At 43.0% G+C, this 26,544-nt stretch overlaps 1 protein-coding gene across 1 annotated transcript in view; it reads right to left on the bottom strand.

The window, feature by feature from the left end:
* The window catches only part of LRRC27 (leucine rich repeat containing 27), a gene marked incomplete at both ends in the record, with an annotated part of 34,644 nt that extends 11,682 nt beyond the window's left edge, over window positions 1-22,962 (bottom strand). The window contains 5 exons of the mRNA XM_082486378.1: window positions 6,984-7,141; window positions 12,243-12,395; window positions 19,829-19,887; window positions 22,304-22,434; window positions 22,750-22,962. Of these exons, the coding sequence (XP_082342504.1) occupies window positions 6,984-7,141; window positions 12,243-12,395; window positions 19,829-19,887; window positions 22,304-22,434; window positions 22,750-22,962 (714 nt within the window). The remainder of the gene's footprint in view (window positions 1-6,983; window positions 7,142-12,242; window positions 12,396-19,828; window positions 19,888-22,303; window positions 22,435-22,749) is intronic.
* Window positions 22,963-26,544: the final 3,582 nt, after the last annotated feature.

The following is a 26,544-nucleotide window of genomic DNA, read 5'->3' on the forward strand; positions in this document are numbered from 1 at the left end:
AAGCCAGCGCAGAAATGGCATGGCATGCTCATGCTGATCTGACTCCGACATCCAAAAAGAGCAATTACTTTTGAGAAAGGCAAGGTGTGCAATGGCAACCAAGAACAACCGTTACCCACCTGCCCACGCCTTCATCGTAATTACTCAAAACTAAGATTCTAAATCCAAGACAATCCCATAATTTTAAGAAAAATATTTTAAGTTTTCTTACGTAAGGGTAGCTGCCTTGTGTTCCCCCCTCCCTTCCAACAAGAACAAATTGAAAACTAGAATCTTTAGGGTTAAGTGAAGGAATATTCTCTGTAACACTCAAGGAATTACGAAAACTGCTTCGACCAAGATGTTCTGAGATCAAAGAAATACACGAAACGAGAGCAACAATTAAATGCTGTTAGTATAAAAATACGAGAGCGTGTTGCAAAGCTCTTGCTCGTTTCAGTCTGTATTAGGTGAGAGGAGTGTGCCGCGGGGCGCGTCAGCGCGGACGTGGTCCTGCGGTGCCATCTGGCGTTACAGGCGGGCGCGGGCGGGTATGGAGAGCACCGCGGCTCCCGCAGCGCTGCTGCCCCGCACCGCTGATGCCCTTATAGACCCGTCATTTCTTATCACTCTGGATGTGTATCACTTATATCACTGCAAGTAGCTAAATATGTTCGGCTTGTTTGGGTTTTGTTTTTTTTTTTTTAGAGAAGAAAAAGCTTTTACAGGAGAAAGTCAAGAATTGTTCTCTGGGAGTGAACACACTGTTCTCCCCATTTATGTATGTGGGAACACAGAATAGAAAAATGAGGACCGTTTAATTGTATCACGTAACAATGTACTTAATCCTTCTCTCGTCATTCCAAATTCAGTTCTCCTCTGTGCTAGCTGAATCTCTATAGTCCTAAAAATAATCCGTCAGGTTGCCCAAAACAAAGACCTTCCTCCCCAGCGAAAGCGGACTGCCCGGCTTCACCCAGACCAGTAACCCAGCGGGGAGGCTGCAGTGCTTCAGCAGGACTTCAGGACCGCGCTGCCAGCAAAACCCAAGGGGCGCGGGCAGCCCCGGCCCTGCTCTTCATGGCAGCAAGATGCCCCTTTCTCACACAGCCTGCTTCTGGTCGCGCTCCTGCTTTGAGCAGTGTGGCATTACCCTCGATGTTGAATATTGCTACCCGACAAACCGGTTTCTGGAACTGTCACATTTACATCATCAGCCTAAAGTGCAGGGAAAGCAGGAAATAAGTGACCCACGTTGGTCTGATCCATATACACAAAGAGGATAACTTCACACAGTAAAGTCTGTGTAAAATTAACGAAGCACAAATAAATATTGTTAATCCTACCCAGTAGTCAGAATATGGTACTGGTGCCAGTGTAGTCATGGATAAAGCACCGCTGTGTACCGCATGGCGACGCAGCCGTGCGCTGGCCCGCCCGAACGCAGGCTGCCCGTGCTCCGCACAGACCCGCGCCAGCAAACCTCCCCCGGCACCGAGCAAACCCGCCTGGCTTTGCTCGACTGCTGCGGTAAGACGTTATCGGGGACAGAAGCATTACATTTGTGTATTTCACTTTCAGGACAACAAAAGCCAGCAATGAATAATCACGGTCCAAGAAACTCAGGTGGAAAAGCCCGGGAACTGAACCTTAGGAAACAACTCCCTTGGAGATGCGTGAAGTGCAATAAAATCCCGCTCCTATCACTTTTCCAGCCATCAGCTCCAAAATGGTTTAGTATTGTATCCTAAATAGTATTGTCTGAAAAAAATCCGTTTAAATCAAAATTTCTATTTTGCTAAAGTAACCAAAGATGACGCCGAGCGCTGCCGCCGGGCGAGAGAAGGGGGCTGCGGACAGACACTGCCTGGCCGGCGGGCTGGCTCCCGTACGCCCCCGCCGCGCTGCAGGTTAAGCAAAGTCCTGCTGCCAGGATTAAGAAACGCTGTTTAATTGGTGGAAAATGTCACACCACGGGTGAATGGAAAGGAGAAAAAGGGTTGTATTAACATGCATACACTGCCCGGGTCAGAAGCCCAGGTTCCTGCACAGTCAGCGAAAACGGCAGCCACCGCGGGTCACTGGTGTCGGTGCCCGCCGTCCCCTCTGCCCGGGGAGCCCAGGCTCCGAACGGGGGCACCTGTGGTCGCTGGGAGACCTGTGTAACCTCCTGTTTGATAAACTGCAGTTCGGAAAGGCAGCTCGCCAAGCATGGATGCACTCAGTAACACAATTGGGCTTAGTTTAAAAAATCTGGGGTTAAAAAAAAAGAAAAAAAAGAGTAAAAAACCCTAGTAAACTGGGAGTGTGGCTGCTTTGTTCTTACTTTTAAAATGTATACAAAAAAAATGTTTGGTTGGGCCAGATGTTGAATTGAAAATTTCCCTACAATTCTAGAAAAGTTTTATACAAGGGTCCTTTTTTGTTGTTTGAGCACCAGGTGTTGCTAAGCGGATAATAAAATTTAATGTTAAACCTGTACAAATCCCCTTTTTATCACGGAGGGATATAATTCATATTAATTTAAAACCTACTGACATTTCCAATGAATTTCAGTATTTTTCCACACTTCCACCGTTAAAAGTAGTATGCCCAGCAATCATGAAACTGAGATGAAAGAATCCTTCACAGAGAAAAACTCCGACCGCATTGCAAGTTCCTTCACTGATCATCTCTCGCTGCCTTACTCGGTGGCTATGGTACAGTTCATTTTCACACCAGAGCACTGAAATATTCACGTTTTCATTTTCAGCACCTCATCTTTTTTGATACTGCATATAAGGAATGAGAATCTAATAGCAAAACTAATGGGAATTGTTTTTTGAGATTCTTGTTTTAACGTTTGTTACTTTGGAGAAAAAAACTTTCCAGGCCTTTCGCATGCACTCAGAAAGAACCAGAAGTGAGGTCCCCTCCCTTCACATGCCAGCGTTTACAAGTTCCTGGAGGACCCAGAAAATCCAGCCGACTTCAAATTCAGTTTGGCAGAGGCAACATCTCATATTGGAGGCGTTCAATAATTTAAAAAATCCTATTTCAACATACACACTTCTGTTTTAACGCCTCCGAGTAGCCTGATTATTGGAGCCACTACAGATTTTGAATAGCAGTTTGAAGGATCTGGCAACTCCCCCACTGCACGTGGGGCTGCAGCACTTCACGCGGGGGCCCCAGGCCAGGCAGACACCGGAGACAGGGTCTGCAAAGCCATTGCCAAATGCTGGCATTTAAAGTTCTGGTTTTCTCTTTTTAAGCTTTACACTTAAATATATGGGCTATAAAGAAAATAAACCAAAGGGTATCATTAATGGATTGTTTTTTCCAGTGTCCTACCTTGCTATTTCCTGTTACATACCGTATCTGCATTTGTAGGTGAAAATCTAAACATTTCCTTTTTTCCTTTCATCAACTTCGCTTGGCTGCGCCACTCCTGAAGCACTTCTTTATTGCTGAAAAAGTTAATTTATATCAAGCTTTTAAAGCCATAACTGAAGAGGTGAATGTGACGACTCTTGTTCACGTGCTCAGCCATTTACAGCTGAACGGTACACGTGTGTATCAGATACACCGATTGCTAACAAGGAGAAAATACCAGGGGCCGCCGCCTGACAACCTACCAAAGGAAGACGAGAACTGCAAAGAGCCCCCCTCACTGCCCAGTTCAGTGGAGGAACAGAGCAGCGAAGAGCAGGACACAGATTCAAACAAAAGCCAGGCAGACAAATTCAATTGCGCAGAGGACTGGTAACGAGCTACACGGTTCATCTCTGGACTATAGTTTAAACTTGGTAAGTTTAGATACCGAGTAAATTTAAGTGAACATAAAGAAGAAGTAGACAATTGTACCACAAAAAGTTCTACCATACAATGTAATCTGACCCATCACATTTTTAAGATTCATCAACAAAGGTCCCATTAATATGATTTCTACTCTGATTCTGAATGTCCGCAGAGATTCTGCAGCTCTTCTCTGTTTTGGTCCTAAGTTTCAGGCCACTTCTCCTTGTACTGCCACTGTCTGGCTCACAAGCAGAGTAATCCTCTTCCTTCATTTCCACTGTCTCCTTAAAAATACTTGTCAACTATAGTAACACTTCATAAATTAATACTTTAAAAAACAGCAGACATTGTCCCCAGTCTCTTGTTATGGACGCTTTCCTAAAGTCTTCCCAGTGTTTTCCTCTTGACCTCTAGATCCTGTCTGCAACCATTCAGAAAGCTAAGGAACGCTCACATCAAAGCCCAGCAAGAAGCTGAACTCCTCCTTTGTGTCAGCATCTCACCTGGGAATGAATGAGGGTCACAACAACAGACAGCCACCATTAAAAGGCAGGGCAGGGCAGGGCACGGGAAAGCTCAGCGTTTCTTCCCAGTGGTCACTGCCGCTGCACACACGACCAGTTAAACACCTTGCGGCACAGGCAGGCTCATTTTCACTAGCCCTGGCCAAATGGTTGCCCCCTGCCCACTCGCGAGCACCTAAACACACAGTTCTTAGGAACCAACGGCGTTCCCTGCATGACGGCAAGGGCAAAAAAAGATCCCCTGGTCCTGCTCCTCTCCGCCTGGTGTTCCCTCTCTCCTGGGGCAGGGATGCCCTGGGAGCACCAAAGCACACCAGATTTAACCCAAACCGCCGGAGCCCAGAGCTCCACCTGTGCACCCCCCAAATCCAGGGCATTGCCCTTTCAGAACACAACCGTCTGGTGCATTTGTTCTGTAACATGACTTTTATAACTCGTTATAAAAGAAAAAAGGTGTTAAAATGGTACAAATTAGGACTAAGGTTGAGTCTCATTTCTTGGGTCTGCAGTAAGTGGACTGATTTCTGAAGAGCAGTCCAAATGCACGCGTGTAGTGGGAAAATATGCAGAGATATAAACAAGTTCTTTCAGCAAAATTTGTTCAATACATATACTTTTCATGCCCCAGATGTATCACATTTTTATGTCATACGCTGTTTGCCCTCTAGCTGTAGCCTTCTGTCAGCAAAGATAAATTTAAGTTTACATAGAATGTAACATATACAGTAACTGAAAAGGATTTATTGTCTGCTCAGTTGGAATGGGAATTCATGGAGTTCCACGGCCGAGTTGGTAAGAAGCCTGGCAAGTCACCTCTCTTGTTGCTTTGGAGCACTGCATTTTGTAAAGAAAAGCACTCCCTGTAATTCCACTTGTAGCGCAAAATACTTGAAATTACTTTTTTTCCTTATAAATACCCAACTAGGCAACCTATTTAGAAGGTAAACAACAACTTTTTTAAAACAATGACATTGTAATACTTGCTTTTTCCTTTGGTCAAATAAAGCTTGTTCCTCTTTCAGCTCCCTTTCGGCGACCGATCTGCACTTCTCAGCTCGCTTTGCCCGAATTGTCCTATCATAGGATAGAAACTTAGTTCATTTAGTTCTCTGTCAGGACATCTGCCTCTTACAGTTTGATATTGTTAATTAAATACTACACAGAAAATTAAGTACATTTAATGATGGTGATATACCCACTCTAAACGCAGTTTACCTACTAGAGACCCTGCATATCAGCAGTCTGGTTTAGTCCAATATAACCATTAAAATATGTATAGTAAAAACCGTGTTTAAGTAATTTACTTAAGTGTAAATGTATAGTAAAAACCGTGTTTAAGTAATTTACAAAACCCACTGCCAGCCCAAGGTTGTATTGTGAGGAAAAAAAGTAAGCATAAACCATGACTTCTGCAAGATTTTTTTCCATACTGCTGATACTTCAAAACCAAACCCCCCTAAACCGTGGGGGTACCGGTACCGAACAGTATACAAACCCCCGACCACGGGCGGCGCAGCCCAGTGAGCCGCAGGGCACCGCGCGCTCTGCGCAGCCCGGGACAGACGGCCGCCCCAGGCTCTGCGCACCACGGCGAGCCCGGGGGTGAGGGTCAGCACCCAACACGCAGCTAAGCCACAGGATCTCCCAAATCAGTAATTCCCCTGTTATCGGAGATTTCCCCTATCCCTTCCACGCTCATTAAGCGCATGGCTTTTTGCTACTGATTTACAGCATCTTCTGGTTTTTGGGAGTGACATCAGAAAGATGTCGAGAGGCAAACAGGAGAGAAAGAGAGAAGGCAAGAAAGAAAATTCGCAGAAAATAGAAAAGATCCCTTTCTGTTTCTGCTTGAAATCTGAAACCTAATCAAATAGTCAACATTTAAAAAATCAGTCAGCTCTAGTTTATTGAAAACTAGTGTTAAATAATTTCTAAGTAACCGGAAAAATGTTCATGAATATTGGGGGAAAAACTCATTGATATCATGGTAAATACTAAGAATAGTTGGACACAAAAAATATTAGGACATTTCCAGTGTGTTTATTCTCTCCTTTATATACAAATACTATTTCAGAAAGGACTCACCAACAAATTCTCCCAAATAGGGTTTGCATATTTGCATATCGTGAAATACAACAAATGAAGCATTTATTAAATGTTTTGAACGCGTATGTAAAGGAATTTAACATATCATCTTGTATTTATTCTTAGTTAGTTATCATATTGCATATACTGGAAATTAAAAATTAAATTACCTACAGGATTCTACAGTCCTTTGTTATTCTGTATTATAAAATTATATTGTTTTTCAGTAGAATGAATCTGGACATTCCAGGGTACAATTATGAAAACAGGAATAGAAAGAAGTAAATGAGAAAACATAAAAGATCGACAGTGTTTTTAATTTTGGAGAAAACATATTTAAATAATAGAAAACATAAAAGTTATTTTGTATTCTATATACTTAGGTCACAAATACCATTTATTCATCAAATACATATTTGAGAATGAGTATAATGATTCATATTAAGATGCTTTTATATTTTCCAGTAGAAATGCAGAGTGTTCCACTTGCAAGATCCTTATCATATGCCACTGCGCGACGCTTAGTCACCTGCAAAGGCTAGCTGACTCTGAGTAGAGCTGTTTCTTCTTCCTGTGCTTCTTCCCTGCTTCAGTTAAATCAGGGATTGCACCTACATGTTCGTCAGCAAGCAATTCTTCTTTTTCATCTTTTAAAATTTCTTCTTTTAGCTCCTGAAATCTTAACTTCTCCTCTTCATTAGGCCACTCCTCTGACAAATCCAAACTAGACTGCAGCAGTTCACTTAAGTTTAGCTTTTCAACAGGTGGCATTTCTACTGGAATTAAAGGGAGATTGCTGTAATCCTATGTACCAATTAAATGAAGTTACATTTTTTCCTAAGCAAAACACAGCATTTAGGTAGTGTCAATCAATCAATCAGAAGTGGGATTCGTTGGTCTTTTTCTCTTTTAATACATGTTTTATGCTCAAAGATTTTTCACAAGTTTAAAGCAATCTGTGTTCTGCAAGAAACCAACAGTCTATTGATAACCGGGAGCAGTGCTTTCCTTTTCATTGATAATTTACGTACCTCCTAATTCGGTACACTCTTCACCCAGCCTTTTATCAGCAGAAGCTGATTCAACGTTACAACCATTTTTGTTAAGCGCTCAATACCTCTGATTTACACCGAGCTTAAGGGCCACGCGCCCTCAACACCCCGCAGAAATGAGGTTGTCAGAGCAGCATCCATGGTCCTACTCGCTGAAGGTCCCCTATTGCCCTCCCCAGGGGCAGGCGCGCCCCAAGAGCACGGCCCCACATGCCTCCTTCAGCGCTGCCCCGAGACCCGGGCAACCGCCGGGAGAGCCCACCGCAGCCGGCTGCAAGGCTTCCATACGGCCGTGCCAAGGACACCGTGTGAACGACAGGGATTTCTGAAACAGTGTACGACATGAAAGCGGAAAACCCCAGCCTTGTACTGGGATCTCTACTTTGAGGAAAAAAATAGCGTGGAAATTAAGACTCGCATAATGCATGTACATGTAAGGACTGAGTTAAGGCTGTATATAACCCTAACTTTTTCTCTCACTTCCTTTTTCTGCAGCATTTATAGCCTGCCAATGTAGATTTGGGTATAAATAAGCATTACATGAACTGTGTATGACTGCATTAGAGTTCTCTGCATGATGAATAGGAGTTAAAAATATGTTCCATATATCAGAGGAGGTAAAAAGGCAAAGCAAACAGATACAATAATCATTAACATACTCCAAGTGCCCAAATGCAATCTATGAGTCAAAACAGGAAACATCTCTTAACATCATCAATGTAAAGATGTAATGTAATGTACTGATGACAAGCAAAGCACCAACGAAAGCTTTAGCACACCTTGCGTTTCAGCCCAACTGGCGCCTCAGGTTAAACAAATTTAGCATTAACTCAAATTACACCTTTATAGGTATCGATCTTCACACACAACTGAACTCACTCAGTGATCTTTCATATTTCCATGAGGATAATTGTAGGGTATATCTACACTGCGCTCCAAAGCGTGACTGTTACACCTCGGCAGCTGCGGTTTGTGTATGTGAGCTATTAGGGTACCTTTGGGGGCAGGTCTGTCCCCTAGACCTGCTGCTGCCCAAACAGTAACCACAACAGCTACGTTTATCGCAGCTCACCTCTGACTGTGCTGGTGAGAGATCGTAAGACACAGAGAGGTTTGGTTCTATAAACCAGAGACGCAGGAGGTTCCCTGAATCCTAGAGAGGAAACGCACTGGATTTCATCTCCCTCCTCTTCTCGCATGTTAGAGAAAAAGCATTATTCCAAGGCACATTCTGTTATCCTCTCTGCATGAAGTATGTATATACTACTTCTTACACACTGCTCTCATCCAACAGGAACAGATGGGCCACGTGGGAGGGAGCAAAAAACTCTTGCATGTTACAAAAAGTTCCCAAACTTCATGTGCATGCCCACAGATTCGAAATATTAAAGTCCAGGGGATTATTTTTCTTTAAATATACCACTATCCAAACTAACATTAAAATGCTAACATGATTAAGTTACAATGCTGTTCCAGAGCATAATTTATAATTGCTTTGTCATTCTAATCCATTGTGCTTGAATTAAGTAGAACAGAATGCAATCCCCCATTCTTACGCAGACAAAAAGCAGCAGAAAAAAAGCTTTTGATTTGCTATTTTGAAGAATACTAACCACATCCTCAGAAACGTCAAGACTGTGTACCACTGAAGGGGAGTTAAAAACCAAAATAAATAACTAGATTTTTTCAAGTATATTATGTGTTTATTTTGAAAGGAAGCGTGTAAGAAATGCCTAAGGGAACTCGGGAAAACAGCTGCAATAGTCCACTTTACCATACAAACACCACACTATTGTCAGACACTACTCTAATTGCCAAAACTCACTGCACATACAAACTTGAAGAGTGATCAGCTGCAATTAATGCTAAATTGCTACTGCACAGTACAGAAAACAATCTCTGAAAAATGATACTGGTTCACCTCACACAGATGGAGAAAAAGATAAAAAGTAGAGAGCTTATTTTCATAGTCTGCACATCTTTAAAAACAAAATCAAGAAAACCTGTTTCAGCTCATGACGGAGCTCCCAACGCCACGCTCGTGTCGGGATGCCGCACAGAAGCGTTCTTAGCCAGATGCCCCCAAGATGAATACTTTCTTCTGTTCTTTAACATAAAAAAGACATGCTTTTGTTGCTACTCTAAATTTTTTATTTCAGGTAACAATTAAAAATGCTCAAAGATAAATTAATTTCCCAATTAGCAAGTACAGTAAGAGTGGGTGGGTACTCTACCGTGCAGAACTTTTGCTTCAGTTTTGCACAATTTGCTCACTAAAACTCCACTTGAATGCTCGAGAAAGCTTAGTTTAATTGGATTGAAGCATCCCGATGTATTTCAGCCATGACAAAGATTTGTTACCAAAACACTTTGAAAGTCTATAAAAGGCATAATTTTGAATATCCATGAGCCACATTAGTTCACTGAAAAGGAAGGGTAAATGTTATTCCAGTGTTTTTCCTGTTTTGATTCTAACCGTTATTCTGCTGTTGATGCAAATCCCAAGTAAACACCTCCTCTTGGCATCAGGCCTCTGTCCAGAGAAACAAACATCAGCCTCAACTTATTAAGCACAAATGGAACTAGGAGCTTTTCTCCCTCTCATTTTAGTACTCTTTGTAAATAAACATAGCACAATGCACCAGTAAACATGAGATATTCTGCAGAAGGTACAGCAAAAAATAAGTTAAATGACCAGTGCATGTTCCTACGTTAAAATGCTAGTATTTAACAAACAAAAAAACCAAACCCAAAACATGCTCACCCGCTTTCACAGGCCACTGAGTACTTCCTAGGAAGAGGACATCTCTGATTTTTTTCATAATGTTTAGCGATGGCCCATGCTGATTCCTGTAGCGTGGGCAATTCTGTGAAATAGGGAACCCTGGGGTTCCGGCTCTACCGTTATGACTACGTTAAGAATTAAACTAGGATTGGACTTCTGGAATGGTAAAATATATTTAAAACGGCAATCTTGCATCTTAAAAGGTCTGTTTTAATATATTGCTGGTTTCCTTCCTGGAAGACTCTGTCGCTCTCAAGTCAGGCTAAACTGTGGTGAAATTTGAAGGTAAATAGTGGTAAGCAAGCAACGCTACTGGGATAAAATTTGTCTCAAAACAGGAATTATAAACAAGGTCTTAAAACACGAAGACAATAATCGTGAAGTTCTGGAGATGCACATGGCTCCCTCTAATGACATCATATATGGAATTGAGATTAATAAAAAAAATTAGTCATTATCTTTACATCAGTATTTAGACTTCATTTTCAGCATCATGGTATTCTTAGCTGTTGTTTTTATATTTCACCATATTGCTTGGCATTTTCAGTGGCTCATCCATACTTTGAATTTACTGCATTTCCTTTAGTGATACCACGTTTCAACACTCCTAATTCCAGTTTGATACTAATGGAATCCACTGTAATTAGCCTTCATTACAGGAAAGCTTAAGTATGAGGAGAGTTCTTCTGTGGGACTATGCCCAATATTTTTATTATTAATGACTTCTGGAATCTATTGGACCATAAATAATGCAAACAATGTTGCATCTTTTCCTCTCTGCTGACAACTTTTTAATTTTACCCTCCTAATGTAAATTTATAACTGCAATACCATGGAAAAAAAAAAAAAAGCAGAAAGAGCAAATTGTGCTTGTCTTTGAAGAATGTGAGGTGAAACACAATATGAAAACAGAGAAAACACTGTCGGGTTTCTGGTATGTGGATGAACAACATCAACCAGCTTGTAAAAATTCGTTATGGTGTATGGTGTGTTTATAGTGTACTACATTTTTGAAAAGAAGTAGGTCTGTGCTTCAGCTTGTGTACAAATTGGATAATTATGTCCCCACCTCCCTTATGACACACAGGCAGACAGAAGCAACTTCCTCCATGCGTATTTTCATTTTCCCCTTGCCTCCTGCCACAGCCCGAGCGGACTGGCGACCCAGAGTAAGCAGAAAGCGCGCTCTGCCTTGTGCCCGCATCTGGCTGCCCAGCCGTGCTCCCACCTCCGCAGCGCTCGAGGGGCACTGCACGTGCCGAGAGGAGGCCGGTATCTGCCAGCCTCCAGCAGCCTCCACTGCAGCAGCAGCAGCTATGTCTCCTTTACCCTCCAGGCCTCTGACAGTGTCACGGGAGGCAACTGAATTGGCACGACGTTTGACATCCATGGGAGGCTGTCACTAACCTCCTTAGTGATCGCAGCAGTCTAAGTCCCCGAGCCAGACTATGACCTGAAATAGAAGCTACACTGGCCCGTCTGTAATTTTATTGGCTCCACCTTTTCTCTGTAAGCCACGTACTGTATTTCCATTTTTTTTACACAGTCATCTGCTAATTAAGTCTCCTCTTTCATTTCCCTAATATGTCAATTTCCCCTCCATCCCCTAGAAAGTGTCACTTACACACACTTACCCTCTCCGCTACTCTTACGAAGTGCCTGGCAGACACGCTACCCATTTTTCATCTTAATAAAATGGGCCAACCTTCTGCTCACGCTGCTTCTCTGCTGGTTCTAAAGAGCAGCCTCTGCTGAAACTTCGTCTTCTGTTTCTCTAACCACATGTAATTAAGACTTCCTCTAACGCAAATACAACCTCTTCTTCTCCACTTGAGGGTTTAAGATTCATGGTTTGATTTTTTAATCACAGCATTGAAGCACTTCTTTTTCCTCATTTATTCTAGCTGGCAATATTCCTCTCAGATGCAAAGACGGACGACACCCATTACTGCAAGAGCCCCCAAGGAAAGCAGCCCTTGCTTCACACTTTTTTCATGCAATTTCCAGTAAATGCACACCGATACATCTCCAACGTACCTGATGTGGCTGGCTCCATACAGAGTAGTCCTCCGTTCCCAGAATCCCGAAGAAAGCCCAGGATGGATTTTAATCCCTTTTGTATGACATGTTTAGGTGGAAATTCAAGGGGACAGTGTCTCAGATTCAAGGCTGTCAACGAAGTTAAGTTTCCTGTAAAAATGAGATAGTTTAGCAAACACAGAATCATAGAACAGCCCGGGCTGGAAGGGACCTCGAAAGATCGTCGGGCCCGACCCTTCCACATTTTGAAAGATGGGTGAGTTTTCAGATATATATAGCAGTTGAGTCAAAGAGAATGACTGGTGTTTACTGTGTTTGATTTCCATGGTAATTACTGATATTCCATATACAGGTACTACATACTACCTGAAATGATTTATCTGGCCAAGCCTAGTGATTTTTAGTTTGCTGGTTTTAGAGCTACAAAGAACTGATAGTGTTATATATGCATGGTATTACTAATACTGCAATACCTAAGATTATTACCAAATTCCTGAGGGGCTACATTTCTCTTCTCCAATCTCAGGCTATTCTGTACAGACTAGACTGAATTACGTTGAAATGTTTACTTTCCCTTGAAAGCACCTCCTCAGAAGGTTACAGCGGTTGATTTGCTGTGCTTAACTAAGGCCACCCTCAGACTGAGGCTTTTGTGAAAAAATAAGTCAGAGTTAAAACCCAGTTCCAGAGTTTGCACCAGATGTACACAGAACCAAACAAACACGTATTTTATCACTTCATATGCTTTTAATTGAAATGCATATGACTTCTTTTGTCAAGAACTTCAGCCTTTTCCCAGCATGGGGACACATCTCCGAACTGAGCCAGAGATGCAGCACGCATCTGGCACATACTCTGCCCCTTGACAACTTCGGATAGTTTGTATTTTGGTTTCTGAGATTTTTCACATGAATTTGTATAAAACAGATTCTGTCATTCTTGTTGTCATTGTTTCCATGCTTTTCTTCTTTTACTGTTTTTGCCCTTATATTGTCCTGTTGCTTAATAGCTTTGCAATCTTTTAATGTTTTATTCCTATTTTTAAAATTTTTTAACTATTTAATTTCTCTCTCTAAACAAATTGTTTTCCCCATTCAAGATGAGTCTAGAAAAAATGAACTTCCTCACAATACCTTAGTTAACGAGCACAATCCCCCAGCTGCTGTCCTGGTGCTTTTACGCCTAAGTGAATGCAATTTGCAGTGTTGATAGATCAGGTTTTCACTCTACATTAATTTCTTCATATGAAAGGACTTAAAGATTTTAATTAAAGTTTTCCTTCTTTTTTTCTAGTGCATTGTTCTGATTTTCTACTTCTGAAATCACTGGATCTATATTGCTTCTCACTCCCAGCCTCACTGTTAGCTATTCTTGTGCAGTAATCAAAGGCCCACCAACTCCTGGCGACAAACACAAGAGGGACATAAATCGTCAGCCTCCCAGGGGTTAATGAGTTCATGTGTCTCGCAGGCCTGCCACAGCCTCCTACTCATCTCATAAGCAAAAGTATATGCAGCACAGGTTACACACGTAAAGAGATGACTATCAGGGTGAAGTCATCTGTCACCTTCTGCTTACTGTCTGGTGAAATGGGAACAAAGTGCAAAATATGCACAATCTATTTCAGAAATCAGATTTATACCGAGTATTTATAAATTACATTTCATAGTAGTAAAATAAAATTACCAATTTTCCCTTCCTAACCAGATTTGCAGAATTAAATAGTTTCAGTCCATTTTGATTCAAACAAAAACACAACAGTTGAAATCTGCTAAATCTTTCAAAACATAAATGTATCAAGTCTCTGAAAGAAAGGTGATATATTTTGTCCTGACATTTATTTTAGGTTGACATAAGGTTTATAATAATGTATTTAGGAAGTGCCGCATTGAAAACAACATAGACAATCGCAATCTAGTCAATCAGAAGATATTTTTCATGTTGTATTACTGGCGTCACACTTTAAATCTTCACAGCTTGACTGTGCAGTCTAATCTGCCTCACTTTCTACAGGTTGACTGCTTAAAATTCTGACTGTGTCTTTCTGCTTTATTCATTAAAGTATAAAATAATGTATTTGCTCTTTTAAAATGTTTTTGTAAAACCTTACTTGCAGAAATGACAAATACATTACTAATAGCACAGCTATTTGATTTTAAATTACCAGTAATTAAAGCTGAAAGGAATGTTACAAAACAAATTTTACCATGTGATTAACAACTCCATTTGACATTACTTCTCTAGAAATGTCAACTACAGCAATATTGACAAAGTACACTTAAAAAGAAAAAATAAAAACCAGCATGAGAGCCACTGCAGGCAATGAGCAGCCGACGTAGGTACTAGGGCTCTCTGGGAAGCCGGGGAGTGCAAAGGAGTTCCTCCAAGCACCACGACGGGGACAACCGCCAGATCCTTCTGCGTCCATTATCGTGAAAGTGAGACTGGAGACCCAAAAGCAAATGGATTCTTCGCATCAAGGAGATGGTAGGTACTACCTGCTACATGTAAAACTATACCACAGCTACACAGAGAATTTACTGCGACATCCTATTGCTGCCATGGAATGCAGATTCGTCCCAATTTCACTGAAATGCAGAACAAATGCACCTAAAACTTATTTATTTTCAACTACATTCCGATTTTGCATTGTTCATCTGTTTTTTTGATCAGCCACAGTGTAAGAGCTGACTGGTAGCTTATCAGTAGCATAAGAAAAATTGTGATTTGTCATTCCAACGGCAACAAATTTACTTACTTAAGAGTTAAGGAAAATTCAGCTCAAATCTCAAAAACCACTCAAAACTTATTTTTTTTCCCCACAGACCATAGCTAGAACTTGAACTCTAAAATTTTCATCAGAACTAGTACTTTGAAGTTTGCTAAAGTTGAACTCAGACTGAGAACGAAGGAAAATCAGAACTGTCTGAGCCATTATTCTGAAATTGCACTCGCATTGCAACTGAGGGGATTCAGAGAAACCGAACAGGACTGGGACTGAAAAAATTATTCATTGAAATCCCTGGGGAAACAGATGAAAATTTAACTACACCGCACGTGTGCCACATGCTGGCTGCAAAACAGACATATAGTTGTTTTACTGTGAGTTAAGTTTATGAGGGAACAATGCGGGATCAGCCTGAGAATGTCTCGTGGAAGAAGAAGAGCTCTGAGAGGTCAGAAAAGAGGAATCACCCGGCACTATAGCCCAAGGGAAGTACCCCGGGGCAGACAAACTGGCCAATGAAAAAAAAAAATAAAAGCACAAAGGAAGAACTACTTGACTACAAACTAAAAGTACAACAGACCAGCAGGGCTGTATATGCAATTATGTCACAAAGTAACAGAAGTGCATAAAATTAAAAATCCACGTTTATTGCACGGAGATGAAATTGTGTAATTATCACTGTTAGTTTTGTGAAGAAATATATCCACAGAGCTCAGATCTCACTGTACATCTGTCAAACCAGCAAGCATTCCCAATGCTCTAAACAACCATATTGACGGCTGTTAATATGGCATTGATGATAAGGAATGCTGAGGTTTGGAGGTTTAGCAAATTGACTGTATTCTAACAATTTAAAACCAAAAGTTTGCTAAGCGAGCTACAATTAGCAGAATGCCTTTTCATGCAGTCATGATTCACAAATTAGAAAATTACTTCAAATACTCATAAAATATAAACGCAGAAAAGAAGAGCTACATTATTAACAGGAAGAAATGGCTTTGAAAATGCACCTTGTAAAGAACTATTTGGGAATACAATTAGATTTAGAAGAATTTAGTATGAAGAAATTGAATCTATTTTTAAACAGAAATGATCAAAATGAATCACACAGATGACTTCAGTATTGCAAAAATGAAATCCGTTTTTTATCTTGCTGAAAACCACTCAGGTTTGAACACGATTTGAATGTAGTGGGGGAGTTACACAGGACATGCAGCTACAGCTCATGCTGCATGATGCGGCAGTGTGTGCACTCACTTTGCTGGCACGCCTGGGAGGATGGCAAACTGGCACTCTACCTTTCAGCATCCGTTTCAAAAATCATTTACTTAAATTTTAAACTGCATCACCTACTGAGATTCTTCATGCTTTTGAATTAGTCTTAAATCATTCTAAAGAACACTTAGGTAGATAATAATACAGCAATAAAATGATCTAGCTCCTATGCAATGCTTTCTTCAGTAGGCTTGAAGAGTTTTATAATAGTATTGGCACCCCCGTTTTACAGAAGAGGAAACTGAAGCATGAGCAGTCCAGTGACTTACCCAAAGGCAGGTAACTCTCCTGACTTCTCCAGCAAGCCACTGGCAGCCCTGGAAACAGAAGGCATGCCTCCCAAGTTCCCCACAACACTGCCCAACTAGCGCACGGTACACTGGACTTTGAGATCATTTTATGAAACATGTTGGCTGGCAACGAATTTTTCATCTTTGATAATTAAATTCAACACATGATAATTCTACACAAATCATCTGAAGTGGTATAAACACTCTAGGAACAGCCACAGTGAATAACAAAACTGTTTTGTTACCATTCAGACTTCTGTCCCCTTTCAAAGACTTTTCATTCACCGAACAAGTAGCTTTTCACAAAAAAAGAGAAAAAGTTCAATGAATGAAGGCAAACATTGCAAATTCATTCCACATCGAGGTGAAAACCACACCCGAGAAATGAAGACAAACAGCTGAGATAGAGTTATCACAGATTGTCTGCCAAACTCATCTCAGTTTACGATACAAACTTTTTGTTTGGTATCGATGATACCAGCATCATAAAACTGGTATTCTACTTACTCCAAAAAGAGAAGACAAAGAATCACAGAATGGCCACTGCAGGACGGTAACTCAAATTAGAGTTAGTGCTGATGCTGTCAGCATTAGCTCCTACTCTGTTTCTTGATATAGGTGGTTATGATGGCAAGTGTACAGACAAGAGAGCAATAGAGAAGGGTAGGAGGAAGAGTGGGCTGGGAATTAGCTCATGAAACATGATTTTGTCAGAAAAGGCTGTCTTGTCAAAACATGAGTGTTTTGTAAAAATACGCTAGATTTCGACAAACCCTCACAATGTCACAGCACAATTCCCAGGTTTCCTCCCAGCCTACCAGGTGGACTGCTTGGTAATCTGCTCAGGTCCCGGCGAGCGGAGCAGCCTGCCGTGCAGGCTGCCTGGGACGTGCAGGGGCCTTGGAAGTCCTGACAAGCACAGCTCCACCGCAGGGAAATGAGAAGCCTTTAGCAACCTGGGTTAAGGCAATCCTTGCATAACATCTACTGTCCTCTAGCTAAGGTTCAAATCACTGTGTCAGTCCAAGCCTCGCACTATTCACTATGTAAGGAGTCAAGTCTGAAGCAGCTCAGCTACCGTGGGGCAGAGGGAGGCACTGTTCTGCAAATCGTAAGTGTGTATATATACACATACACACATATCTGTATGTATTACATGGTGGCAATTGTGGTATATACTACTAGGTGGCACTAACATGGACATACAAGCTCTGCCAAGGGAACAGATCCTCCAAAGTAAGGCATATGGTAGGACAGCATCACCCCAGCACAACAATCCTGCCAGCCTTATCCAGGATCCTTGCGACTTAAAAATATTGAAGTGGATGTGTGCAAGCGATCAAGGCAAATGATGTTGAAAGTGCTGCTAGCAGAGCTGGCAGAGCGGACCGGCCTGGCTTGGGCCACCCCTACTCAGTCAGGGCATCACTGCACCACTCGCTAATGAGCACGCACCCGACTCTGGGAAGCCTGGCTGCAGCCAGCCTCTACAAATACCTCCAGCCATCTGTCATCACTGCACTGCTGCCCAACAAGACCTGCTCTGAAAAGCCTGCAGCACTCTATTCCAATTGCTGTGGCTTGAACAAAACCTCCAACACGGCGGGAATGCTGGCATCCTTTTTTTTTGCTACCTATCATCCACACAGCCAGGAGAAATGGATAAATGTCACATATGGTAGGAATTCCCTCATCTCAATACCAATCTGGGAAACTTGTAACAATCGAAGTATTCCAGTAGAAGAGAGGCCTGATCTAGGATCTGTCCAGAAAACAGCATTGCATGAAACAAGTTTTACTGCAGAAAGGCCAGCACACCGTGGCCCATTCTATTTTGAGACACAAGGATGTTTAAATCAGCAAATAGTATTTTTTTTTCGATTCAGTCACTGCTCAGCTCAGGGTAGAAAGAGCAGAGTTACTCCAGGAATAGGCTGCCTCATGTGAAGCAGGAATGGATCAACTGATGCCCTCTGTCCTCCTACTGCCTGGGCTACCAGTCATTCCTCTCCAGCAGCCAGATGGGCAACAGCAGGGCTGCAGAGGACACCAAGTCCAACTCCAGTTTGAGACCATTTCCCTGCACTCTTATATGCTTTGATCCCCTGTTCAAAGCTCTCCTTCAAATAAGTTTCCTAGGAGATAGACTCCACAGGAATAAACCCTGCTTCAGGATGCAACTAAAGCTAACCAGTACGGCAGAGTTGGTAGCGCACGTGAATTGTGCCCGAGTCAACAGTGTCTGAACCACAGGGGTCAGTTGGTTTTTTCTTCCCCACGCATGTATGAATCCACCGTCAGGTCAGCCAGTGCGCAGCACGCCTGCGCCCTCCGGCACGCTGGTTGTGAATGATTTCAGCACAGGGCTCGGAAAGGCCAGAGGGGATTCTGGCCTAACCTGCAAGGATGAGCTGGCCCGAAGCCCATGCATGGGTAGCCGGCCTGAAGATAGCAGGGCCCCAGATTGCTGAGGAGTGTGAGGTCTGCGTGAAGACCCTGGTGATTGAAGCCTCAGAAAGGGACCTGTCCAGACTGCCCCAGAATAACTGCTAGGTGGAAAGCAAGAGTCAGTATGGCATCAGCAACATTTTCTGCCAAAATCTGAGCAAAGGTACAGGGCTAGAATGGCCGTGGTGTAAGGGCACTTACTGCTGTGCCTGGTTGCTTTCTTAACACGTTGCCCAAGGAGCAGGAGGGACCACCCGCACCCAGCATTAAGTATGAATAGCAAAGCTTTGTTAAAATAACAGTGAATGTAACAGTGCTTGGGAACATTCTTGGGCCTCAGACTACAACTGCATCACTAAATGGTCGGCTTGTTCCTCGAGACGCCTGTCTGCCTGTACTCATTTCAAATTAGTAGCTGCTAATGCAAAAAGAGTGAGTGAGTTAGTAAAATGAAGTTACAAAATGTAAAGACAACCTTAAGCGTAAGAAACCACTGTAGAAGTTCTCAGCTCTAATCACATTAGTTACTGACATCTTACTATGCAGATGCCTGACATTTCTGACATCGCAGATGTGGTTTTTACTTCAGCCTTCTCAGAAGAACAATATTGAACATTTCTGACTAGAACACTACAGACATTTTAATAAAGTTTTTCCCACTTATCAGTGGAGGCAATCATTATGAATAACCTAACTTATCCTGCTCTCATACCATATGTTTGTGGTAAATGAAAACCATTATTTATATAAATATCAAAGTATTTTAAAGTCTAACCACAGAATTAAACACTAAGAGCCAAAAAATGTCTATGATATCTTCAAAAAAAGAAGTGAGTACTTACCTAGCTCTGTGGGTAGCTCTTTTATAGGATTCCTTTCTAAAAGCAGAGTTTTCAATTGCCTTTTCAATAAAACACAAGAGAGTAGCAACTTGTAAGAGCAAAGTTCATTTAATTAAATAGAAACACAAGAACGTTTTTCCTCCTTAATTTTTTTCTTGCTGTTGTTTCCTACTGCAGAAAGGACCCCACAAGGCAAATCCACACTTCTCCATCGCTAACATCAGCACTGGAAAATAACACACCCCAAAGCTTTCTGGTATGACAATCTGAAGTTTGCATTTATGTCCATTTATTATACACTACTTCAATATTTAGTATTTGATCTTTCTTTGCAAAGCCTGCTTATCACTTTAAAGTCTGAAACTGACTGTTCCAATTATAAACACATCATTTTCAGTTGTTTATAGTTTTGCTGAGCTTCAACTGTTTTGGTTGTTGAGTGCGTTCCTCAGGCTAAATTTGAGCTAAAACTGCTCAGCCATTTTTGATAATGAGATTAGAAAGAAATATGCCCTATTTGTATTTAATTTTGTCAACAACTTTTTTTTAAAATCTCTTGTGTTCCTATTCTCGGAAGCAGCCTAGAAGCTTGGCATGGGTCACATACAACATTTATGGCATTTATGTCACATACAAGATAATATTGTTTGGATATATCTGAAAATCTGCTAACATTTAGACAAATCCTAAGCTTCTGAAAAAATGTCAGTATGCCTGTGGTCAGAAAACAATTGGTATTGTCTAGCAAGTAAAATGCCCAGAGCTGCTGCATACACTGTTGTTCGGAGCATCTCTGATGGGGACCTCTGGGCTACTGCCTGTTCAGGATACAGGGACACTTCCCCCAGAGGCGCGGAGGCTGTCTCTTTTCCCCCTTGTAGCACACAGCCGCTGACCCCCAGGCAGCCATGAAATGGAGACTATACAGAAACCATACTGTACCTACTTCCTAATTTTTTACTGCTTCATTTTGCCATTTTAATAACATTCTTTTGAATAGCTTTTAATATCCAGCAACGTATCACATCAAATTATATTCTATAGACAAGGTGTTGTCTATACCATAAATGAGAAAATATCCTAACAGAAAAGTTAATGGGTTCTTATTTACTAGTGTTGCAATTTGACTTGTTTACTGTTAAAATTCGAGAAAACAAACAAGAAGAAAGCTTGGTAGTTTCTGTCATAATATTTCTTTACCTCTAGGAAAGAAAAACAAACGAAACATATTGGCAGCTGCTCAACACGGGATTAACATTTGTGGCAGTATTTTGAGGCATTTCAATTCAGTCAAAAAAATGAAAGCACTGTATTTATGTTTGCATTTTTGAAGCTGAGTACTGAATTCCGTTTAAAGCAGAAAACTAAGTGAAAGCAACAGGAGATTCCAGACTCCGAAACCTGAATTTCCCTGCAGTTTGAGGCACCACGGTACGCCGGGGTGATCCTGCTGCCTCAGAGCCCCTCAGCGTTTGTGGCCCTGTGCACAGAGAGCTGAGGCCCTGTGCCACGGCAAATAAAATACTATCAGTCCTGTCCAACTTAAAAATAATTTATGAAAGCTGTATTTAAAAGATTTGAAAACATCATTGAACTCAACATTTTCCAGCTATTTTTAGAGGCATAACTTTCATTTACTGTATTTTTCTAATCACAAGTTGAATGTATAATGATTCACAAACAAGTGATCTTAAAATACCTTTAAGCACCTTGTTTCAGTCACTACACCCCCTAAAATGGTTTGGGTTTGCCTTTTCTGTTTCTTATTTTGGAAAATTCTGTAGCATATACTGTTCAAGGGTTGCCTCCTTTTCCTTCTTACTCACTCTTCACAGGAAGGTTTCTTTTAGAACCACAACTGCAAGCAAACTGTCCTGTGCTGGTCCTTTTTTTCCTTTCAGTAACAAAACCATTTCTTTGTTCCTGTTACTTACCATACATTGTGATTTGTGGTCTTCCACTTCTGGAGTGAGAAGCAAGGAACAGTCCAAGAACGTTAAAAAAAACTGTTGAGAAGTTAGTTTTGGTGATCATGGCAAATGACAACCATGTCAGACAACCATCAAAAACAGCTTGATGGGGAATGTTCTTTGACTAAACTGTCCTTCATTGTCACTTTGGAGTGACACAAGGTTCGTAACTGTGGGGTCCCCATTTTCACCTCACCTACAACACTGTAAAAAGTCACCTACAGTCAATAAAGTGAAAATGGTGCAAGATCTAAGTGAAAAGACTAAGAGGTCTTACATTTCTAAAGGTAAAATAGGTTAGAAATTCACTATGTAATATTAATTGGACCTTTCAGTTAATCTGAGTTTTAGTAAACAAAATTAAGGCTATTTACCACTCTCCTGCACTGAGGTCAATGCCAAACAAAAGCATATGAAAGTCTGACTGTTACAATGAAATTACACTAAGGCAAATAGAAGACAAATACAATTCTTATTAAATTATCTGTATGACCAATGATCTTACCTGTGGTAACCGATTCCAGGGGGAAGAGCTTTAATCTTGTTATACCGGAGATCCAGCCAAACAAGATGTGGCAGCTTTTGAAATAAATCCTCAGGAATCGTTGATATGACATTTCCTTCCAGATGAAAGTACTAAGAGAGAAAAACATAAACAAGTTTTAAATGCAGAGAGAGAGGGACCATTCCTTGGCATGCAAAATGTCAAATGTGAAAACTGTAAACTGCTCTATTTTTTTGTGGAAAAAACACTGTTAAAGGATACACAACTCTATAAATTACACATGGAAGAGATATATTTACGGACTTTTCCTTAAACAAAACAGGCATTAAAGATCATAGCTAAGAATCTGTAGCTTTTACACTCATCTGACAAAGCAATTAGCGCTTAACTCCTCTGTGCTATACTTAAGCCAAGGGTATCAGAACTACTCATAGCAATTTACTCACCTTTATGTTGGGCAGTCTATATATTTCCTCAGTAAGGTGTTTAATATTTTTTCTGCTGACATCAAGAGTACTTGAAGATGCCAACAGACAATCTTCAACAGCTTTCCTGATCTCTTTTGATGCATTAGAACCAGACAAATTTCTCTTTCTCAGATATTCATCTCCAAAATTATCACCGCTGCTGTTAAGCTCTTTAGAATAGTCGTCATCCATTTGTCAGCAAGCCTGGAATACTGACTCAGTAATTCAAACTGATCAGCTGAAGGCAAGTCATGAGCTGAGAAAAACAACAATGTATTTTGGCAGGAGTACATACACAAAGCGAGTTTCTGGAAAGAAGAAATTCTTGACTGTGCGGGCGGTGAGCCCCTGGCGCAGGGTGCCCCGAGGAGCTGTGGCTGCCCCATCCCTGGAGGGGTTCAAGGCCGGGTTGGACGGGGCTGGGAGCGACCTGGGCTGGGGAGGGGTGGCCCTGCCCAGGGCAGGGGGGTGGACTAGATGATCTTCAAGGTCCCTTCCAACTCTAGCCATTCTATAATTCTGAATTTGCAGATTATCCCCAGTGCTGTATGTTCTTTGTATGATACAAACCAGTCAGATTGTTCTTTTTATATATATACTTATAATAATGATAGAATTTATCATAATACATACTTAAAGGTAGAGTAAATTAGAAAAATTGCCAACTGGCCCTTGTGGCTATCTTACCCTCATACCATGTCATAAGCAGGCTTGGCAGAAACACTGGCATACATATATGCAGTAAATAATCTCCCCTCTGACAGCATTCACTCCTGCCGAGTCTCCTGACTGTCCTCTGGGACTCGTCTCATCAATACCTCTTTCTCTCCTTTCTGCTAGCTCTTATCTGGGCACTGGCACCTTCCTGCAGTACCTGGTTGGAGGCCGGGAGCGTGGCGAGGCCCTTGGTGGGGCTTTGGGGACACTCCCAGCTCATCCTGAAGAACGCGGGTCCAGTATGGACCTCAGCTGCTTCGCCGTCGCTGGAGCACAGACCTGCCCAGGCGCTGCGGCCTTCCTGGCGCTCCTTTCCCCGGGGCTCGGCACAGAGCTGCAGACACTGGGCCGCCCCATGGCGCTCACTGACGGGGAAGGACGGCCGCCCCGTTCCCCAGGGCAGCGCACAGCCACAGCTCCTCGGCCCACACCCGCCTCTGTGCCCGGGAGGGTCTTCCCAGCCCTCGCCACCCGAGAGCCGGCGTTTGGCTCTATCCACGCTACAAACCAACGCCAGGAAAACCCCCATTCTTTGCCGCAATCTTTCCGATGACTACCCATTGTAGCGGTTGCGAGGGGCCTAACAAGGTGCTCAGCTGTACTGCTTTTTACCTCCGGGCCCGGGCTCGCCCCAGAGCTCCCTCTGTTCCGGCTCCCCAGATGCGAGGCGGCAGCGGCCGCGGGGTGCCCGGCGGTGGCGGGGGAGGCCCCGGGCGAGGCCCCGGGCAGTGGCGGCCCTGCGGAGGCGGCCGCGGGCCCCGCCCCGGCCCCCCTCACAGCCCGCCGGGGCCGGCTCCGCTCCGCCGCCCGCAGGAAGGCCTCGATCGGCTCCTCGGGCGGGCTCCGCTCCACCGCCCGCCCGCCCGCAGGAGGGCCGCGATCGGCTCCTCGGGCCGGCTCCGCTCTGCCGCCCGCCCGCCCGCTCGCCCGCAGGAGGGCCGCGATCGGCTCCTCGGGCCGCGACGGGTCGGAGGCGCCGCTCGGCCGCCGCCTCGCCGGGCCCGCGTCTCCGCGGCAACGAGCCTGCCGCCGCCCGCCCGCCCGCGGCTGCCAGCGCGGGGTGGGGGCCCGGCGGCCGCCGGCAGAGGGGCTCCTCCAGCTGCGGGCGGTGCGGCCCCGGCTGCCCCAGGCGGCGGGGGAACGGGCAGAGGCCCCGGCCGGGCTGTCCGGGCAGCGGTCGCTGCGGCGCCTGGGGGCGGCGGGCCGGGAGAGCACAGGGCACCGGCTGGTCTGGAGAGAGCCTGCACTGGGGTGGACAACCTCACAGTGCCTCAGGGCAGTGAGGCGTCTCCGGTCCAGGCGATTTAACGCCCAATTGGTCATTTTTTGGTGACTGAACAGACATCCCTGCGCTCTTCAAGCACCTGCCCGAGCCTTGGGGGGGTCCTCGCATGGCGCTCCCCAGCTCATCGCTGGCTGGGTTTGGCGTTGGCCTTCATCTCCTCCCTGCTAGGAGGTCAGCGTTGCCCCGCTTCTCTCACAGACTGCTTTTAAAACATTTTTTCCTCTGTTCCCCATAATTACTAGTTATTTGTTTGTCTTCCAGGGCCCGCGCCCACCCTGCCCCCCACCCCAATGGAGCAGTTCCGCTCTCAGCTCTCCCTCTTCGGGGAGGCCCCAGGCACAGAGGAGGAGCCTTGGAGAGACCCCCAGCCCCCCAGAAGCCCCGGGCAGGGGGGATCCCTGCAGAGCCTCTGCGCCGCGGGGTGAGCAACGCGATCAGCCAGGGGTGGTATGGGTCTGAAGTATGTTCTTAATTAGCATGTTGGTAGAAATCCATTGCTGGGACATGAAGAGTACTTAATCTTACAAATCCAGATAATTACATTCCCAGTGACCTGGCCCAGTTTGATCAGTAGCACTAGTAGGATTTAAAATACAGGAAATATTAATTTCAGAGTTTAGATACATGATTTTTTTTTTCCTGACTTATACTGTGCTTATTAAACTAAATGAGAAAACAAAGCTCTTTTATTGGGATTCCTTTAGAAGCTATTTCCTTACAGAAGCTTTTTTTTTTTTTTAATTTGTAGAAGAGAACCTGACACATTTTATTATAGGCTGTAGCTTCAAATGCATATTGCACTCCATAGGAAAGAGTATCTCATTAACTGTATCAGCTACCTCATGGCAAAATGCAGAGCCTGGGCAATAATATTTTGATGCAACAGGGTACACTTCTTGTTAGATCCCAGTCATATAGAGTCTCTCTTGTAGCAAGCACAGCTGGAGACTGGAACATCTCAAACTGCCAGAGATACTGCATCAGTGCAAAGCTTTCATTCCATTAAATTTAGAATCATCTTCCCTTGGCTCACTTGAACAATCTCCTCATTTAGGAACTTCTGACCTCCGAAGACTATCCAGACGCAAACCTGTTCTGTAATAGAACATGTTGAACCTGGAGAACTTCCATTTTATAGGAAATCTCTGAATCTGAAAGAAAAAACTGTTGTCCCGTAATGACCTACAATACCACCATTTTCATGGGAACAGTTGGCTTAAATACATAACTAAATAGGCCTAAATCTTCACATTGGTTTTGTTACAGGGCCACAAGCTTCTGAAAAATACAGCATTGCCTGGGCTGAATAAGGCACAGCACCTATTCCTCAGCTTGAATGCATCTCCACTTTGAAAATACAGATTCTACTAATTAGGCTGTTACTGCCGATTTTAAGAAAAAGCAGGTATGACTAGTAATTTTATTATGCTTTTCCTGGAATAGATTTTCTTTGAGGCTACTTAGGTGATTAAATCCTAATTATGAGCAATATTTATAAACCAGAGGGCACAATTTATGAAAATTAAAAATGGATCAATGGCAAAGCTGTACTGAAAGAAGTATTGCTTTGTGTTTGTTTATGCAAAACCAAAAATATTTTAGGATAATTTTATTTAGAATGACATAACAAAATACATGAGGATTGAAACCAATGACATCATTCCATTAAGTAAAGCAGTGTTTATTTCAGGTAGTTTTGATCTCAGCATTCCATTTAGAATTCTATAGCACAACAGTAATGGAGAAACGTTTTCATGGGCATTTCAGGGAGA

This window comes from Vanellus vanellus, assembly GCF_965231255.1.
Source record: "Vanellus vanellus genome assembly, chromosome: 7".
NCBI lineage: Eukaryota > Metazoa > Chordata > Aves > Charadriiformes > Charadriidae > Vanellus > Vanellus vanellus.